Source organism: Pseudorasbora parva, chromosome 24 (genome assembly GCF_024679245.1).
Source record: "Pseudorasbora parva isolate DD20220531a chromosome 24, ASM2467924v1, whole genome shotgun sequence".
In the NCBI taxonomy this organism is placed as follows: Eukaryota; Metazoa; Chordata; class Actinopteri; order Cypriniformes; family Gobionidae; genus Pseudorasbora; species Pseudorasbora parva.
Window position 1 is genome coordinate 16,310,331 of NC_090195.1, and position 21,209 is coordinate 16,331,539.

Below are 21,209 nucleotides of genomic sequence, written 5' to 3' on the forward strand. Positions count from 1 at the left end.
GTACTCAGTGTTTCGACCACAGGGACCAGGGTCTAAATGTTCCAAATAAAAATCCCCCACCCATAAAGTCCCTGCTCATGAGGTAGTTTTTCAAAGTTCAGGAACATTTGGGGGTGGGACTTGGGCACTTAGAATGGTGAATGGTGAATGGTTGAGTTCACGCAGCATTTTGATTGGTTGACCCATGCAGCATTTCAATTCAACCACCTTTTTTTAAAAGTCTGTTGCGGTGCATGCAGAAAGAGTTTTTTGCTATTTAAATCAACAGTAGAGTTTAAAAAATACCACCAATTGACCAACAACGAGGTTCAGGCTTTATTAACTACTACGTCACCGGACTAATTCACCTAATCTTTGCGGCACCTTAGACAGTGATGGAAAATTATACAGCAACAGGTCTGGGAGACAAATTGTTCCAAGTAATTTAGGTGGAAACACGGCTAAAGATGGTCCATATAGGTAGACTGACCACACTGGCTTTGTGTTTGGGGTCTCCAATAATTTTTGTGTAAATTATAAATTATTTGACAAGCCTAATTTGGTTACATTGACATATAAAGTAACATAGACCAGTTAAAATATCATAAAGTAAACAAAAGGGAAAGGATACTCAAAATTAAATCAAGCCAAGTTGGGAAGCTGTAAGCAATTTATTTGTCATTTCAAACTCAAGATTATATTAATCAGAGCACCATGGAAAACAAACACCCAAAGCCCAGGGGTGCCAAGTCAAAAAAAACCAAAAAAAAAACACGAAAGATATGAAGGTTAAGGCGTCATGGCAGTTAAGAAAGTAGGATTCAGTATGTGTTCCCCAAGCCAAAATAATGGAAAAAAAAGATTAGCAAATAATTAGAAAAATTACAGAAGCTTGGCCGCACCCATGCACAAAACAATGGAACAGGACGGCCAAGAGAAGACTACGCTATAAAGACATAAATTACAGCCCAGTCATGTTTCTGCTTGAACCAATCATGAAGATTTGTGTCCATGTTAAGTGTTACACTGCTAGTTTGGCACATTCCCACAATCTTTCCTCATGCAAGCAGTCCGGCTCCCTTAAAACATCTGGATATCTACCAGTTGGGATTAAATTCGGTCCTTGGATTCCTTTCAGGTGGCTAATCATGAGCTCAGCATTGAGGGATCCTGCTGCAACTTTGTGAAAACATGAATCACATGAAACATTTGATCTATGTGTACTCTGACTCGGTCAAGCGTCTCTCAGGACATTTCATTCAAAAAGACCTCACCCAATCAAATCCACTTGGTTCCGTCCCGCAGCCTTGGAACTAGGTGGCCCTCGAGTCTCAACTGACCTCCTGAACAGAGGAAGTTGATGGGCAAACCCATTACGGTTACTACACTTCACACTCGAATAAATCAAAGAGAGAAAAAAAGAAGGTTGAACACGCCTCTGGGTGGCCTCAAGGGGAGGGAATCAGTTAGGACAGATGTTTTTGACATTCAGTCTGATTTCATTTAGGGGAAATAAAGAGACAGGAAAACCTCAGCACACCCATAGAACAACAATTTTTATTATTCACTTGGACAGTTGGCTTCATGAGAATAGCGAGCAACACGCCTAAACCCTATTGTCACAATGTCTCGGAAGCAAAAGGAACAATAAATGAGTCAGTCTGACGGAATCATTTGCAAGTCTGTCAGTGAAGTCTTGGCCAATTTCATCCATCTGATATTGAATAAGCCTGAAGACGGCCTTTAAAAAAAAAAAAAGGTTTCCACATCGCTCATGAGAAACGGAGGTCATGTCTCAATAGCCAACATCCACTAACATGCACATTACAGCCTCAAAACTCTGCAGGTGCTGGCCAGCTGAAAGCTCTTTTCCACCAGGAAGCTGTAAAAGTCAACTACACCCCTGTTGTGTACTGTGCTGTTATGGTTTTGGTGAGTGGAACCACTTGTGGTTAGTAAACAAGCCTATTCATGGAGTTTGTGTTCTGCCACCTCACAAGACACCGAGCAAATACCGTGATCATGAATGGAGATACAATCTCAAGATACTTAGATAAATCAGTATTTTATGCAGTTGCAGTTTAATACAATGTTGTTCGTAGGAAAATCTATGAATACAGGTCCTTCTAAATAAATTAGCATATTGTGATAAAGTTAATTATTTTCCATAATGTAATGATAAAAATTAAACTTTCATACATTTTAGATTCATTGCACACCAATAAAAGAAAAGTGTTTTTAATACAAAAAAAGTCAACCTTCAAATAATTATGTTCAGTTATGCACTCAATACTTGGTCGGGAATCCTTTTGCAGAAATGACTGCTTCAATGCGGCATGGCATGGAGGCGATCAGCCTGTGGCTGAGGTGTTATGGAGGCCCAGGATGCTTCGATAGTGGCCTTAAGCTCATCCAGAGTGTTGGGTCTTGCGTCTCTCAACTTTCTCTTCACAATATCCCACAGATTCTCTATGGGGTTCAGGTCAGGAGAGTTGGCAGGCCAATTGAGCACAGTAATACCATGGTCAGTAAACCATTTACCAGTGGTTTTGGCACTGTGAGCAGGTGCCAGGTCATGCTGAAAAACAAAATCTTCATCTCCATAAAGCTTTTCAGCAGATGGAAGCATGAAGTCTCCTGATAGCTAGCTACATTGACCCTGCCCTTGATAAAACACAGTGGACCAACACCAGCAGCTGACATGGCACCCCAGACCACTGACTGTGAAATTTCTTTCTGTGTCTTACCCTCTCGCTTGAGGGTGTCAATGATGGCCTTCTGGACAGCAGTCAGGTCTGCAGTCTTACCCATGATTGCGGTTTCGAGTAATGAACCAGGCTGAGAGTTTTTTTAAATCCTCAGGAATCTTTTGCAGGTGTTAAGAGTTAATTAGTTGATTCAGATGATTAGGTTAAATAGCTCGTTTAGAGAACCTTTTGATGATATGCAAATTTTTTGAGATCGGAATTTTGGGATTTCATGAGCTGTATGCCAAAATCATCAGTATTAAAACAATAAAAGATCTGAAATATTTCAGTTGGTGTGCAATGAATCTAAAATATATGAAAATATATGACTCAATATATGATAAACTTATTTTTAAAATAATTTTTTACAGTGTAGTGATTTTGGGTTGCCATTTTCACAATTAAAGGCGCATTTTCTGAATATGTAAGGCAGAGACGGTGATCACTTTTCAATCCGTTCTTCACACAAATCAACTGAACGGAATAGGAATAGTTGGGATAGTCTTTTTTAATTAATTGTGCCTCTAGTTGTATCTGCCGGATGCATTTAAATAGTGTAAACAAAATAAATACATGCATTATACTGATGATTAATTTGAGAATCAGAATCCAACATTTCATAACATTCCTATGTCCATCGTGTGTGTGTGTATGACGGCAAAGTTTCTCATTGAAAGTACCCTGTTCATCGGTGTTGTGACACCTAGAAGGCACATGACCATACTTTAGTCCTTTGGAGTGAGAATGGGTTGACAAAGAAAGCCGCTTGGAAACCCCATCAAACTTTCCCCTTTTGCGTTTTGCTGAAGTCAGTCATTTGGGTTTGGAACAACAGGAGGGTCTGTAAATGACAAATTTCATTTTTGGTTGAACTATCCCTTAATAGTCACTTCTCCCTCTCAAATATGTCCTAATCAGGCTCCAGCATTAGCGATATAAGAGAACCCACAAGCAAGCGTGACTAATAACAAGGAGTCTTTGTTTATTCCAGTTAGCATGACAAAGATGCAAACTCACTGCAATAACATCTGAACGAAGCCAATTCAAAAGAACGTATACTGGCCAGAGTTTGTCTTCAGAAAGTACACAGCCAAAAAAAACAACTCTAGCCCCTAAGTATCATCAGCCTTAAAAAACTGCCTGTTTGCCCGCGGACAGATTGACTGCGAGTGAGTGAACGGATGCCATGGAAAACGGAGGTTAAAAGAGTTGAGTAAGACATAGGGGTCTTAATCCCTAGAAGCCGAATAAAACATTTGAGCCCATTTAAAAAAAATAGCGGTTTAATAAAAAAATCCAGATGTGCACATTACGTTCAAGGATATCTTTATAAAATGACCATGATATAGAACTCAAAGCCAGATTTTCAACCAGTTCTGTCAAGACTTGCAATATAACGCCAAATTGTGGTAAAGGGAATACAACCTTTAGTATGCGTTTCAGGTTAAGCATGAAATGCTACTGCCTAGAGGGCTTTTAATGCGTGTGCATGAGAAATGATGATTCCCTCATCAGTCCTCGATATTTTACAGTCAATAGAAACATCACCACATTGACCAAGTGCGCTGCGATTTGGCATAATGGATCATTTAAAGACCATACAAATGAGGTAAGAAGAAATAACAAAACAGCTCAATGACATGGAGGGCTGCACAAATAACCCTTAATATTTCTATTCAAACGAAAAGCACAATTGTTCCCCTGCCTGCCGGATGAAGTGCTGCTTTGACCAGACATGGTTCGAAAAGAAAGAATTGCCTGCCAATACACACACAACCCCCTACGTAAAGTCACACTCTCCCGCTACACAACTGTCCGCCGGTGCTGGAACCGTGTCTCTCGTACCAAACAGTTCATGTTGGTCTACAGACCACAAACACTCACACCTTAAGCATTTCTCCTGGCTGTACAACTCCGTGAGAACAGGCTGTGATGTCGCTGTACTTATTTTGACCTTTGCTTAGCCACAAATTATTTGCATTTAATCATGCATATTTAGTTAAAGCTCATTCAGAAACCTCTTGTAATGTAATGATTACCACCACGTCACACCAAAAACACATCATTTGGACGAGCATATTCATGGATAAACACTTTCAAGGATGAACAAATTCAGTGGCTCTGTTAAATGCTACATATTTCTACCGGAAAAGTCCAATGAACAGCTGCTCATCTGGCCAAGAGTACATGTGTTAAGAGCTTGTCCAGTATTAAAAGAATGCAGCATTCTTCCAATAAAAGGTTTATCAAAAAAAAAAAGTTCATATGATAAACAAAATAATAAAACGGATAAGTTTGAATGATTTTGTATGAAAACCTAGAATTTGTATGAAATAAGCATGAAACTTCACACTTAACCCCAACTTGGTAACTTCAACGATTTAGCATACGGCTTTGTATTAGTAGAAACCCAGGAGTATATTCGAATTATTGTTAATTATCAAATTATCGTCATTTTGTGTTATCTGAGGATTTTTTGGCCAGAGGCTAAAGACTACAACCAGTAGAGGGAGCTATTTCTGCATGTTTTCAACCCATCCATGGGCGGTGGGATCGATGGGTTCTAAACAATCTATTTTGTTTTATTGTTCCAATATTGCTGATATTTAAAATAATGTATTGAATTTGATAGGTGTCTCTCACATTGTCCCACAGCAACATTAAAATAGTGTTTCATAATAATAATGTATTCTATTAGTGTCCATTTCATTAATTTAATATTGAGGGCATCCAAGTTATTTTACATATTTGAACATTTTTAAAAAGTGTAACATGTAACTTGACCAACACTGGCAATAAATATCGAAAGGTATGTACAACCATTTGTCTGTTCTACTCATTTCAACTGACTTGTGAAAACTGGTTAAAAACAAATCTAAATTCTATGACTATGGCTTTTTTTTTACAGTAACGCAAATAGTTACTTTCCCTGGTAACGAGTTACTTTTATTATAGAGTAATTCAGTTACTAACTCAGTAACTTTTAGGAACAAGTAGTGAGTAACTATAACTAATTACTTTTTTAAAGTAACGCTCCCAACACTGGTTATAAGCAGTGTTGATTTCGTTGACGAATAATGTAATTTGTCAAAAAACATTTTTCACATTATGGCGAAAATATTGCCGTTTTCGTCAATGGATAAAAACCGAGACAAAAATGAGATCCAGTCAGTGGCCTACTGATGTCCTGCGTAATAGGTGCATGCACACATTTGTAACATGCTGATCTAACCACGGGAAAATCCAAGTATAGCCCTGCGTCCCAATTCGCATACTATCCATCCTAAATAGTATTCGAAAATAGAATTAGTATGTCCCAAATCGTAGTATGTTGAAAAGAGTATTCCAAAGATTCCCGGATGGTTTAGTATTTCCGGTCCGAATTCACAGTATGGATCGATGGGCACTCTAACGGCTGATATTGCCCACAACCCATTGCGAGTTGGACGAGGATTCGATTAGAACTACAAACGCGGATAAAAAGCGTTAATAAACTACAAACATGACGGATGTGCGAGTTCGACGGATAAGTGGAGAAGTTTAGATAAAGGGGTTTGAGTGACCAACTGTCAATATTTAACCTGACAAAAATATATGTATTCAGTGTTGTCCACATTATATTTCACATGCAGCAGCATTGAGAACTTTGGTAATGACACGTTTGGCCATTAACTTTTAAATGCATCATTATATTTAAACTGCAAACACATGAGGAGAGTCTCTGACCACAAAGACACACACATGGCAGATCAACGAGCGGCTACTAGTGATGGGAAGTTCGGTTCTTTTCCGCGAACCGGTTCTTTCGGACAGTTCGTTTCAATGATTCGGTTAAAAAAACCGAACTTTTACGTCTTTACGTAATGACGTCATTTCTATCATCCCGGCGGATGAAAATACATTCAAACACATCCATATATAAAGTATTTGTAATCAAAACTTAGTATAGTAATAATTATAATTGACATCATAATCATCTTGGAAACATTTTTTCATTTATGTTTTGCAACAGCACTAAATACAGTTCACCAAATCGAACTGAATCGATTGTTACAACATCTACTTCAAGATATTAGTTTTATTTCTAGTTTGAGAGACTGTCACTGTCACTGTCGTGCAAACACTGATGTTTTACACGGATTAAATAAACATACATTGACATAATAGGCCTACTTACACAAATCCTCAGTGTTCACCCGGGCTCATGTATTATCAGCATCAGCTGTCCCAGTCCGAGAGAAACAGTTCGGTTACGCCGCTCTCACGCATGCTCAGTATCTCCGCTCATCGGTTCTCAGAATCGAACATGTCCGAAAGATCGAACGTGTCCTATAGAAACGGTTCTTGATTCTGTACCGGTGATCCGTTGCAACCGGTCGATCTGACTCGAGAACCGCTGTATCAGTGTGTGTGTGTGTGTGTGTGTGTGTGTGTGTGCTGAGCACAGGGTGCTGAGCTGCGAACTGCTGCAAGCTGAATAGTCTATATCAAACCTGTTTTGATTACATCTATTTTAAAATCTTTATCGACTTAGAAATTAAATAAGATAAAAGCTGTTCCTGAAAATATCATGCATTATTGATAAAACAAATAAATGTTTAATTTGACCGTTTTACAATCTATTGTTTCCAAAACTTTAAAATAGTGACAGCTTTGTTATAATGTTTCCAAACGTGATTAGTTTTAACTGCATTTCGTTCCTCTGAACAAATAACACGCATGCGCAGCTCATCGGCTCATCGGTTCTCAGTATCGAACGTGTCCGACAGAAACGGTTTTGATTCTGTACTGCTGATCCGAGGATCCGACAACCGGTACGTTCGGTTACACGCGCATGCTCAGTATCAGCTGCTCGTGAGTTCATCAGATCTCTCAGCAAAACATGTCTCACTTCAGCTAACGATTGGAGTTACAGCATCTACTTCAAGATATTTGTTTTATTTCTAGTTTGAGAGACTGTCACTGATGGCAGAAAGTTAATATCTACAGTATTTGTGGGATCAGCCCTGATTTGAGACGCGAACCGTTTAGAACGATTCAGTTCGATTTGGTGAACTGGTTCGACCGGTTCACTATAAAGATCCGGTTAAAAAGAACGATTCGTTCGCGAACCGGACATCACTAGCGGCTACATTTCTCTCCGATACGGTAGGAGATTAAACTGAATGTGGAGGATTTGAACTGTGACGAATCTGACGATGATTGACAGGGCAGATAAACGGTGACGGGATGCACGTAACTAAGCGACAGAGTCCGTTAAAGATGGCGAAGTAGTATGTCCCGAAACTTGCATACTTTTCTGCTACACACTCAAAAGTATATACTTTTTCTTCACAAAAAGAGTACATACTTTTAGGACGTAGTATAAGTAGGCGAATTGGGACGCAGCATAGGTCTCTCCCAAGCCTGTAGCACTCCTTTTAGAAACTAAAGCCTCCGCGACTCGATTGCCCCAGGTGGCCAGTCCCAGTATAGGTCATAACCCCCGCCCTTCCATGTTTACTAATGGACGCAAGACAAACTAAACAATCAAATTACACTTCAAATGAGTTGGTTTCTGTCATTGTAGGGAGTTATCACAATGATTTCATTTCAAGTGTTCGTTCTTTAAATAAGTTTAGTTTTAGGTAAAAAAAACATATTTGATGCTATAAAAGGGGGTGATGTCATGATTGAAAGCTGAGATTGACGTCTTCTCTGAGTGAAGTTGTCACTGAGGCACTAACTGACTTTGTTCTGGATTTTTGGGAGGAGATCGGAGCTTTAGCTTTAAATTTCTACATTTCCATAACTGTTTATTTCACACCAACATAATGAATTGTTCTGCATATGAGTGTGGGCGGGCTTTTGATATTGTGCCTTTACTTCCTACTCTCTACTGCACAAACTCGGTCCCAAATCAGCGCAAGATGTCAGCGCCATATTCGGACCTCCGGAGGCTTCAATTACTTCATCAGAAGAGAATGAAGTCACGTCGTCCATATTTTTTTACGGTCTGTGGTCTGCAGAATAGTAATAGGAGTTACTCAGTGGGTGAGACCATAAATAGAGGGCGTTTCTCACTGCATTACCCGATTGGCCCACCTCACAGTGTTGATAGGGTTTAGAGGTGGGGTCGGGTGAAGGGAATCATTTTCATTGCATGGTTTATAACCCATCAGTTTGAAAACACCCACAAATTTAGAAACAACGACTTTTGTTCGTTCATACTCGGAAAATGCACTTCAGAGCGGTTCGCAATCAATGAATAGCGCACATTTTATGCCAGGCAATTGTTTATGAACTAATGCTGATGAATAATACAATGACTTTACAATGTTTATATTGCAATATATTTTAGACAGTTGTAACAGTGCTTTTATCTTCCTCACCTGAATTTGAATGAGCAGCCTGCGAAGACATTTCAAAATAGCAGCCAATGTGTATTTCGAGCTTGTTTATAATTAAAAGTCATACGTTATATACGCTTTTGGTTACAATACACTATATTTATTAAAATAATGTAACCATAACTTGAAATTAAATATAAAAACATATTTGAAGTTGATATACTGATATACTAACTAAAATCGAAAATACAAAATTATGAAAACTATATAGATTAAAAAAAAAAAATCCTTAGATTTTAGTTGACTAAATCTCATACTACTGTACATTTATTCGACTAAAACAACAGGTGACTAAAGTATGACAAACAATTACATTTGTAGTTAAAAACTAAAAACTGTCTAAACCGAAATCTAAATTTGCCCTGTTATGAGAGAGAGTGCTAGTTTTGGAGGTTGCTTAATAAGCAAGCCTCACTTGCTCAACCAGCTTTAGAAAAACTAAACTTTTTTTTTCTAGTAAACAACATGATTAGCTACTGCAAGCACAAAACTTTCCATTCAACAAAGCTATCAGGAGCAGCAGTGCCTTTCAATAACTTGGCAGAAAGATGACATCTAATGACTAATATATTCTGGTAAACCAAGTCCTACCTTACTGGAAATGGTCATGAAGACTTACTGGAAGTGAAAACAAGAGATGTTGAATAGGGTTGAACCAATTTATTCACATATACAACATTGACAATCTAAGATGTAAGCTACTAGTACTGACATTGGAAAGAAAAATCCATCATAAAGCCTTTTTCATAACAACAGTGATTTAATTCAGGAAGTATTTCTAGTGCTCAAACTAGTAGTCAGTTTGGGAGATAAAGTGAACCAAATAACGTTACCTTGAAATATATTACGGGTTTATGAGAGGTCTCAGTGTTTAGAAATTGTGACTCACCTTAGGGCATTTAGAGCAGATCCTCAAATAATCGTCTGGCAGCCGTGTTTGGGCTCAATACTTCCAGTAAAACAATTAGCTTGAGGGCTAGTTCTCAAATGCTATACTTCAGCCAAAATACCTTAATTTAAAAGCCTGATAAACTTCCTCCACTTTTCCCAAAAATGGCTCAATTGTAGTGGAAAAGCTTTAGAATTATCTTTTCTATCTGTCTAAGGCAGGTGGATTGCAGGCCCCTCCTCTGCCAAACCCCACATTAATTATGCTGCTCCTCTCAGTGCGTTGTTAGCTTGAAGATAATTAAAAGCTCCGATATCAAACCTGGGGTGCGCTTCAATCAGCTCCCTAGTTCAGTAGTCAGGGCACTGATCAGGGAGTCAGACCATTGACTTATGTCCTAATCTGTGCCCTGACTACTGAACTAGGGAGTTGATTGAGACGCATACCTGGTTTATTTGCTATTTTCCAGAAAGAGTTGCTAAACAATATATATTTTTAGCTAGACTTCTGATGTTAGCAGCGTTAAGTTAATTAAAAGTCATTTTTTTAAAAAGTACTTTTTAGAAGTATGCATTTATTTTATTTCTGTTGTCTAAAATGTGTTTTGCTTTAAATGCTGATTCATAGAATAATAATAATTATTATTATTTAAATAGTTTTTTTCTTTCTTTTAAATCTGCTGATTACAAATTAATTAAATAGTATTTTAAGCCGTATAAATATGTAAAAAATATAATAATATGGCTTAATTAATAAATAAAATACTATATAATATCTAAATAGACTTTTATTTATCTACTACTAAACAAATACTATAATAATTAATAAAACAATATTATACTAAATATATATATATATATATATATATATATATATATATATATATATATATATATATATATATATATATATATATATATATATATATATATATTTATACTTTAATATGTTATACTTTTATACTAATTTTATAATATGTATAAATGTATTATATTTTCCCTCTGTTGTCTAATTTTAGTTTTTTTTCGTTGCGTAAAAGGAAGCATCATGGTCATGGGTAATAGTTATGGAATAAAGGCTGAAGGTATATGGATTAAAGGCTTTTTCTTTTTAAATACATTTTAATATTATGAATCTTTCTTAAGGTAAATATTTGAATGGTATTATTATTGTTGGCACACTTGTATGTTTCTATACCAAAAGATGGCAGGTAGATTTGTTGCCGGCTGTGAGTTATGAAGGTAAATGTGAAAAATGTTCCCCCGGTCTCTCCTCCCTCAGCGATTTTGTTGACTTTAGTTCAGAGCCCTAAATTGACAGCACATGTGTAGCTGAAGCCTGTGTCCCTACCTGTTCTGCTGGGTTTGTCCCAAGGAAATACCATCAGGGCAGATCCTCTACATAATGCTTCACTCATGCTTCTCTTTGGTCTGACATTATTGGAGAAAAGAATCAAGCAATGTTTTTCATTTACTGAAAGGTCAGATGAAACCTGTTCTCTGAGACCTTTATCACATGGATACAAATCAAGCATTGAAAAGGCATTGTAAAAATATATATATAAAAAAAGAGGTCATTAAAAGAAACAGACGGACATCCTGTTTTGACTGTGCAGCTGAACGTCTTGTTTTGTATGGGGAAGAATCACAGCAAAGACTTCAAGTGAGTGTTCCGAGGGAGCAGCTGGCTCTCTAAAAAGATGCAGTTCAAACCCCGGATGGCTTCCTAATGAACAGAAGTTCCATAGTTAAGAAAGCTCCTCAGCCTGGCTTTGGAAACTGTTCAACTGCATTCACACACACTCTGGAAATAGCAGGAAAAGAAGCTGCACCGCATTCAGCTTCAAAGCGTAAACCTACCATAGATTTATATGTGCTTTATGTCAGGATTAATATGACAGTCATAAATAAATGGAGCGGAGGCCAGTCAGCTGACCACTGGTGGTGGTCCAAAACCTTCAGGAAAAAGAGAGATGAGAAAAAGAGTGAAACTGCATGATGCTCATGGGTGGCCTGGGGACGTTGACACTCACTATCCCTGGGATAAATAAAACAATAGAATATAAATAAATAGTACAACAAATTGTGAATTATTCAGTGCTGTCAAATCGATTACAGTTTTTCTCAATTGCTAAAACACTAAAACCCATCAGCTGAACAAATTTCTCAGTTGCCTGAACTCATTTAGCTAATTGTGCAGTCTGTTGTCAATACCTTAAACCATTTCACATCATAAAACACAATTTGCAGATCTCACTTAGACTTTTCAGCAAATCTCTAAACACATTCTCATTGTCAAGACACATACTGCTCTCTAATGCACATGCCATTCATACGGGTTAACACAAGTGGCAACAATCAAATACAAATAGAGAACACAATGTCATTTAATGAACACAACCACTCAAAACTGATTTAACCTGTTTCAAATGATGAGACAACCAATATAAGTGCAGTGCATTGTAGGCTGTATACTGTACAATTAACAAATCTTATTGCCCTGAACATGTTGCTTTCCAGTTGTTTACAGTACAGACTGCTCAATAGATTTTGACTGGTTGCAGGTTCATATCAACAAAGAACGAGTTTGTGAGATGCAGAGTACAGTACTGTAAAAATCAGCCTAATCTAATGAAAATGCATATCTATAGCACAAATTGTATTTATCGTGCGATTTATATGCCAAAATGAGTTTTTATGAGCATATGTTACGCAGTTTTCGTGTGCATATGATATGTACTTTATATTGTGTTATGTGCAAGTTCTTCAAACAACTCAACCTTCCCAATGGGGTGACAATGCAAATAATATGCACTTAAAAAATAATTGTGCCGTATAAATCGCACAATAAATCCAATTTGTGATGTATATGCATTTCATGAGAATGAGTTGGTAAAAATAGGGCTACAAGCAAGAGGAAGAACAAAAAATTGCAAAGCAAAGCAGAATAGTAATAATTTCTGATCAATTTTGAGCTACTATGATGAAACATGTTTTCATTCATCACAAGACAATGACAGAAAAATATGAAATTTGTTTTAAGATTAAAAATTTACTTTTGCCTGAGAACTGTTTTGAACAATGTGTTTTCTATTTTTTGCTGTATTGTTTACTGATTGCTTGATAGTGTTTATCATTTTGATCACTTTGTTTATGATTTGAGAGCAGTGTTTGATTTTGAACACAGGTAAAACTGTTTTGAGGCGAAAGTTTCATTTTGCAAGAGAAGTCAGAGGTTTTGTGAATAGTGCTTGAAGAGGAGGTTTTGTGTTTAATGGTTTCAGAAAATGGAGCAAGGTTTCAGAAATAGTGTTTTAGCAATTGAGAAAAACTGTAATAGCGATTAATCACATCCAAAATAAAAGTGTATGATTACATATTATATGTGTATGCACTGTGTATAATTATTATGTATATTTTAACACACACACACACACACACACACACACACACACACACACACACACACACACACACACACACACACACACACACACACACACACACACACACACACACACACACACACACACATTTAAATAAAACATTTTTCTTAAATATATATATATATATATATATATATATATATATATATATATATATATATATATATATATATATATATATATATATATATATATATGTGCATTTCTCAAAACAATTTGTACAAATAGCAAAACACCATGGATAACCTGCAAAAGCCACTCTCTTACTCAAAATCTTTAGTTCATCTCTCAAAAGTAAATATCTGTCAATGAACATGTCAGTGCCATCAGAATGACAAGTCCTTGTGTCATTGTGTACGGATAAGACAGTCAAATTGTTTAAATTCATAGTCATGTTGTTAATATAACAGTTTACTCTGGAGGGATGTTCTGATGGAAACTATGGCTAAAGTTTTGATGACACTTATTGTCAATTGTAAGTTACATCTTAATGTATGTTTGAGTGTAACTGCAAGAGAATGGAAAAGATTCAAATTACACGCTTACTGTTTGTACTGAATTTTATTGACAGAACATGCCATTGAGATACAGAAATGAAAAGACAGCACTGAATAGCACACAAAAAAACTTAAAGAAGAAATGTGAACATAGGAAAAACTGTACATGCGGTGCTGTAGAACTATATATATACCTGCTAGTTGATGTTTCATGAGAAGCACCTTCGTTGGAGAAAGTCAAGATTCACCTGGGAGCAATTTACCACTTCAGGACAGATTTAGAAAAAAGTCTAATGGAAATATAGAAAGTATAGAAATATGCTTGACATATTATGATAACTTGTTCAACCATTTTACGTGTAAAGACTTATGCTATGAGCTTGTGCCTAAATGTTGTGGCGGTGAGACTATTTAACAGAGACCCAATATAATACATTTTGATCAACATGATATAAGCAACTGATAATGTAGGAAACAACAGAGAATTGTACATAATCATTTGCATGGATGTACCAAAGCATTTGCAACTTGTTCAAATAAATGAGAAACTGCTTTTTTGATGTGCACAACTGACACAATGATGTGAGAATTGAACAGGTAGTTTTGAGAATTTCAATTCTGATCTGAGAAATGTACCAAAGCGACTGAGAAAAACTGTAAGAGTAAAGACCTGGACATCTTAGTAGAAATTATAGACTTAGAATTAAATGGAATAATATAGAGAAATAACAAAATATTAAAAACAAAGAAATACTATATTAATAAATATAAGAATGTATAAAATAATAATTAATAATTTACAATTTATCAAAAAGTACAGTGTAATAATGTATTCGTTTTTATTTATTTAAAACTAAAATAATTGTATAGAATAATAACTAATCATAAGATAATAATAAAAAAAATTACCGTAATATATAAATACATTGGAGAGATAGAGAAAATAGTAAAATGATGCAATTCCGATACATTATTTTTTAAAAGGAGATCAGATAAATAACAAAATAATAAATATTGTTTTAAAAAACTAATATTTTAATAAACCAATACGGACGGACGGACGGAGAGACAGACAGACAGACAGACAGACAGACAGACAGACAGACAGACAGACAGAAAAACAGATAGATAGATAGATAGATAGATAGATAGATAGATAGATAGATAGATAGATAGATAGATAGATAGATAGATAGATAGATAGATAGATAGATAGATAGATAGATAGATAGATAGATAGATAGATAGATAGATAGATAGATAGATAGATAGATAGATAGATAGATAGATAGATAGTGTTCTTTAATAATTCTTTTCACTCTATATATATCGGAATGAGATAGCGCACATACTAAAGTTAATGAAATCTTTAATTTTACACAGGAAACATTAACATTCGTTCATAGTACTTTTACTGGAATTGCTCATTTTAGCACTAGACCGAGACAAACCCCTTTGACTTACCACATCCTGTTTAAGAGTGGAGTGTGAAAAGGGTTTTGAGGTTTGGCAGGGTCTAAAGACCTCAGGAATCAGATGTTTGATCTGGGTGTGGTACATCTCATAGTCCACAAACAAATTCAAATCCGATGTTGACATTTATACGAATCCTTTGAGCCACCAGCATATCATTTCCTGACCCCCGTGTGTCACCAAAAGTATAGAATCCACACGCAACATTTTAATGTATGGTGGATAGCCTAAATCACTTATGTTTTTACAGTCTCCATACAATGTAAAAAATATGCTTATTTGTTTAATTTACATATTATTACAAATACAACACTTTTTTTTCAAGTGCATTTAATATTTATTGGATAATAACATGAAAAATAACATTTCAAAATGACATAAAAAGAAATGACTGCAAACTCACCAACCCCCATCTCTACCCCAGAATAGGGTGCAATCTGAAAGATACATATAAAATTATCCATATTCCCTTTAGGTGACGCAATGATTCTTTCAAGTGGAAGTATACTGCAAATCTATTGAAACCACTGGTGAATTGATGGTGGTTTGTCTTTAATCCAACTAAGTAAAATACATTTTTAGGCAATGAAAAGCAACTTCTTAGAAAGAGTGCGAGCGAGTGTCAAGTTATTGCTTACCAGGCCTAGGATGAAGAACCAATGGTCTTTATAGCATAAACAATCTCATTCTGACCTTGCTCCAGGACTGTGAGATTAACAGACATAACTAAAACATATGGCTATGTGTACCAACACCACTCTTACACTTACAAATTGATGGCCTTTGCGGATAAATTTTGAATTATGAATGTATGGGGTGCAATGCAAGTGATGGACAAATGTGTTTGTCTTGCCTTATTGCTGTCTATATGTTTTAAGGCCTTTTCCCACTCTTTGTTTTCAAGGATGTTACCAAAATCTTTCTCCCACACATTTCTAAAAGCTGAAACTTTGTATGCAGCTTTTATATTATATCATGATTCATGTCTTGCATGAATAATTACTGTTTCTGATTTTTATTTGAGTTTCAGAAAACTTTGAGAAAAAGATTTTTGTTGTTGGTGTTTCTGTCACATTTAGTAAGTTGCTGTCTTGTGATGTCAGAATAAATTGATTTCTATTAAAATGATCAATTTGTTTATTGTTATTTATTAGCCTTGTTGCTTTTCATAGTCTGCAAGGTCAGTATGTAGTGATTTAAGGTGATATACACATTTTTATAATATTACTAGTACTTTACTAGATGACAAGCATTTTGCTTTCTAATTAAAACACTATAAATGAGAAACACCTTTCATAGAGTTCATGCAACTCAAATCTCACATAATTGTTTAAAATATTGCAGATTGTAAGTTCAAGATGTTTTAAGTTAAACATTTAAGGAATTCAACTCAAAAAGCCATGCAAACGGTTGCTTTTATTTTAAAGTGTACAAGTGTAGACCATCGAAAAGCATGCCATCACTAACACCAACTTGAAACACTTGAAGCATAAACCACAAAATGAGGGCTGGCGATTTCTCAGTAGCTTCAGCTTTGAAAACAACATTTGTCATGTCGATGGGGGAAAATGTGAAGTGTAATCAACCGTAAGCGGGAAGAGATTTCCAGAGATTACAGTAAGTGTCAAACAAGTGCCGTTGTTTTGAAATATGTCACCATCGAGTCACATCTCAAACACAGTTGGGTCTGGGTTAAAATCCAATGAGATTTGAAGGACATCTGGGTCTTTTCCACTGAAATTTATGGCCAAAAACAAAACAAATGGAGTCTGCCATATCTCACTGTGTATAGTAGAGTAACTGTTGAGTGAATTTGCCCCAGAGTATTTCAGGATTCATCAGATACAAAGACTGAAGAAGCTCTGATCCACGAGTCCAGATCAATCAGGGTTAATTTTGCTTGACAGTACATTATCTCGTTTGTTAATAAATGTGTGCATATGAAATATTGATTTGAAAAATTAGCTTTAAAGCTTTCATTAAGAAAAAAATTGTCCATTATGATGTAAAAAAACAATTGGCAAACACTGTGACAATGTTGCAGTAATATTAATAGGCAATCAAAATCCACTCAAGATTAAAAAGCTCTCGCATTTAAAGCGGCAGACAACATACAAACAACAGAGTGTAATAAACAGAAAATTACTGTATCTCTAGTTAAAGGGATCCTATTATGCTTTTATGCTTTTTCAACTTTATTAGTCTGTAATGTGAAGCTTGTTTCCACCACAGAATAAAACATTTTAAAAGATAATTGTAACAATTGAGAGTTTACCTCTCGCAATTCTTATATAAGATATAAACTCGCAATTGCTATAAATTAAATAAGTTATAAATAGTGTTGTAGTTAAGACCTCCTAATCCGAGACCCAGTCGAGACCGAGACCAATGTGTGTTGAGACCAAGACAAGACCAAGACTTTGACTGGGTTGAGATCAAGACACGACTAAGACTTTGAGGGGTTGTGATCAAGGCAAGACCAAGATTTTGAAGGGTTGAGATCAATACAAGACCAAGACTTTGAGGGGTTGTGATCAAGACCAAGACTTTGAGGGGTTGAGACCAAGACAAAACCAAGACTTTGAGGGGTTGAGACCAAGACAAGACCAAGACTTTGAGAGGTTGAGACCAAGACATGAAGACCAAGACTTTGAGGGGTTGAGATCAAGACAAGACCAAGACTTTGACTGGGTTGAGACTAAGACAACACCAAAACTTTGAGGGGTTGAGACCAAGACAAGACCAAGACTTTGAGGGGTTGAGATCAAGACAAGACCAAGACTTTGACTGGGTTGAGATCAAGACAAGACCAAGACTTTGAGGGGTTGAGACCAAGACAAGACCAAGACTTTGAGGGGTTGAGATCAAGACAAGACCAAGACTTTGAGGGGTTGAGACCAAGACAACAAGACCAAGACTTTGAGGGGTTGAGATCAAGACAAGACCAAGACTTTGAGGGGTTGAGACCAAGACAACAAGACCGAGACTTTGAGGGGTTGAGATCAAGACAAGACTAAAACTTTAAGGTGGTGAGACCAAGACAAGACCAAGACTCTGAGGGGTTGAGAGCAAGACAAGACTAAGGGTGCGTCTCAATCAGCTCCCTAGTTCAGTAGTCAGTGCACTGATCAGGGAGTCAGCCCATTGATTTGTCCTGATCAGTGCCCTGACTAGTAAACTAGGGAGCTGATTGAGACGCAGGGTAAGACTTTGAGGGGTTGAGATCAAGACAAGACCAAGACTTTGAAGGGTTGAGATCAAGACAAGACCAAGACTTTGAAGGGTTGAGATCAAGACAAGACCAAGACTTTGAAGGGTTGAGATCAATACAAGACCATGAATAAAAGTAACATCAGGTTTGCAGTCATGCTCAAATTTGTGAAAACAGCTCTCTTGTTCTTGGGATATTGCTTTATTATATCACATGGTATACAAATTTAAATCTCATACAAGTACTTTTTTGCAACAAAAAAAAAGCTTCTCCTGAAAGACGTAGCTGTTTCCATTTTGTCAGGGCAATCTGTTGTTTATGGATCACAACTTGTAATTATGTTTTATGTGTAGTTGTGTTTTCTATTAACAGTTCCAATTATAAGTTTTCTGCTGTTTCTATCTAAGCTTTGCCTCCGCTAGCCTACAGTATTTACTATTACTAGTAGTTTAGTATTTACTGCTTTTGTCAGCTCTCGCTTTTGTAACTGTTCACTGATCCTTAGGAAAATTATCCATGACTTTGTGATCAATTACTGTTTGTATTACCATAGTTTTCCAAAAAAATATGGTTAAATGGTGGATAACATTGTATCTAAAAGAAAATTACAACAACAAAAAACACTCCACCCTGAAATGTTCTGTGAAATCTGTGACTGCAAAGTCTGTGCTTGAAATCTGTTCTGCATGATGCTCTTGATTGTTAACATTATTAAGTCTGAATCAGGCTTGAATTGGTCCATAATATATACACCAAAGCAGAACTCACCGTTATGAAGGGGCGTGACATTTCCTAAACATGCAAAATCAAGACTTCGTAAAAGGGCATAATATAGGACCCCTTCTTGGTGTGAACAGGCCTTAAGACAAAAGATGGCAGTTTTCATTTAGGTCTGATTTACTGCCATGCCATGAACACATATGACTGCTGGGTCACTCTGAGAACTTGATTCTGATTGGCCAATTGGGACAAACGTAAAAACCTTTACAAATACAAACTTTATACAAATCTTTTTATTTTGCATTATACAAGGATATAACAGATGTAACAGGCTACATATATTTCTGTGGGTATAAAAGTCAAAGTAAGTTCATTATAAATGTGTCCTCTCCAGTTGTAGACACACTTTTGGGAATGAGAGAGTGTCATGCTGAGGTCAGCAGGGGCAGTGCTGTGCATGTCCAACATTATACATACGGAAACATTTGTAACATTCAAATTCTCTGCTAATGCCATAAAACGTCCAGGCTTGATTCAAAAATCCCTTTATCAACCACTGATTTTGGCACATCATGTGATAAATTGTGTTTATTTATGCAAGGCAGCAATAAATACTTTTATGAACAGACAAGAAGCATGCTAACACACACAAAAAGTTCAAGTGCAGGCTTATCTTTTTCTGATAAACACATTACATTCTAGAATTTCAAATGGTTGTAACATTTTTATTTCTAAGAAATATTGGCCTCTGTGGAAAAAGTACACAATCTTTCCTCTGGTCAAAATTAAAAAAATAAGTGTCTCTTGCTGACTCACAATACTTGAATGCCCCTTTATATTGCATAAATGTTTGATTGGCTCTGTGTCCTCCATACACACCGTTACAAGCCTGTAGAAAGCAAAGACAAAAACATCAGTTGCTTGGAGACTGATGTCAGTTTCACATGACCACTAATAAGCGTAGAAACCTGGGTAATTACCATAAAAACAGCCTTTAATATTTGAACATGTAAAAGATAAATGTGAGAATGGAAAAACAAGCTGATCCATGTCATGCTGCACATTCACGGGTGTGTGTATGAGGTCAGAGGAATCGGCACCCAGCTTTGGGTCGGTTAGCCCCGTTCCGCCACAAAGCTGACATGTGACTGACTGTACAGGCTTGTCTGCCCTCTCCAACTGTAAAACCTCGGCTGGGCACGAGAAGTCAAACCACAGAGGAGACACTTTCGTCATTACCGTGACTCTCTACTGCCACATGCTCGAGTGGCACCCAGCTAAGTCAATAAAAAAGACCATCGGACGGTCTCTTTCCAAAACACTGGGACCTCATGTAGTCTCAGACTCTAGAGACCTGTTATAAAAAGGATATCACAGTGCATTCTGGGAGCTTTATATCTAGCAAATGCATAAATGAGGCTGTGGAGCCACTTTTCATTTTGACAAATATAACATGAAAGAATGCTAGATATATAGTAAGATCATCATATAGACACGATAGTATCCATATGAATGTTTCTAACTCTCTCTTGTTTTTGGATTAAGCATATGGCATCTAATTTTAGACGTTTGTCAGAGGCTAAGATTCATAAGATTCATGAGGACGATGGACTGATGTGTTGGAATGCATACCTGAGAACACCGATCTCTTGCTGGCATCCCTCACTCCACTTGGATTACCTAAAAAGAGCCAAATACAGAGGAAAGCTAGTAAATTAATTCCATGCGGATTATTTGCAAACATAATCTACTATAATACAATGAGACCAACATCTGAATCCTGAAACCCTAAAACAGTGACATAAAGCAGCAAAAAGAGTCACACAAGTGAGAAATGTTGTTTTTGAAGATGTTGCCTG

At 36.5% G+C, this 21,209-nt stretch overlaps 2 protein-coding genes across 9 annotated transcripts in view; both read right to left on the bottom strand.

The window, feature by feature from the left end:
• The window catches only part of sulf1 (sulfatase 1), a 109,185-nt gene extending 98,906 nt beyond the window's left edge, over positions 1-10,279 (bottom strand). For 3 of the 7 annotated variants that reach the window (XM_067435590.1, XM_067435591.1, XM_067435593.1), the window contains exons 1-2: positions 10,005-10,278; positions 9,707-9,733 (exon numbers count right to left, since the gene is read on the bottom strand). The gene's annotated coding sequence lies outside the window, so the exon portion shown is untranslated. Of the gene's footprint in view, positions 1-9,706; positions 9,734-10,004 lie in introns of all 7 variants that reach the window. The other 4 variants (XM_067435597.1, XM_067435595.1, XM_067435596.1 and 1 more) reach the window with 2 other exon arrangements.
• A 9,346-nt stretch (positions 10,280-19,625) lies between these two features.
• The window catches only part of c24h8orf34 (chromosome 24 C8orf34 homolog), a 122,158-nt gene continuing 120,574 nt past the window's right edge, over positions 19,626-21,209 (bottom strand). For both annotated transcript variants that reach the window (XM_067435336.1, XM_067435335.1), the window contains exons 14-15: positions 20,983-21,030; positions 19,626-20,239 (exon numbers count right to left, since the gene is read on the bottom strand). In XM_067435336.1, the coding sequence (XP_067291437.1) occupies positions 20,232-20,239; positions 20,983-21,030 (56 nt within the window). In that variant the 3' untranslated portion in view covers positions 19,626-20,231. The remainder of the gene's footprint in view (positions 20,240-20,982; positions 21,031-21,209) is intronic.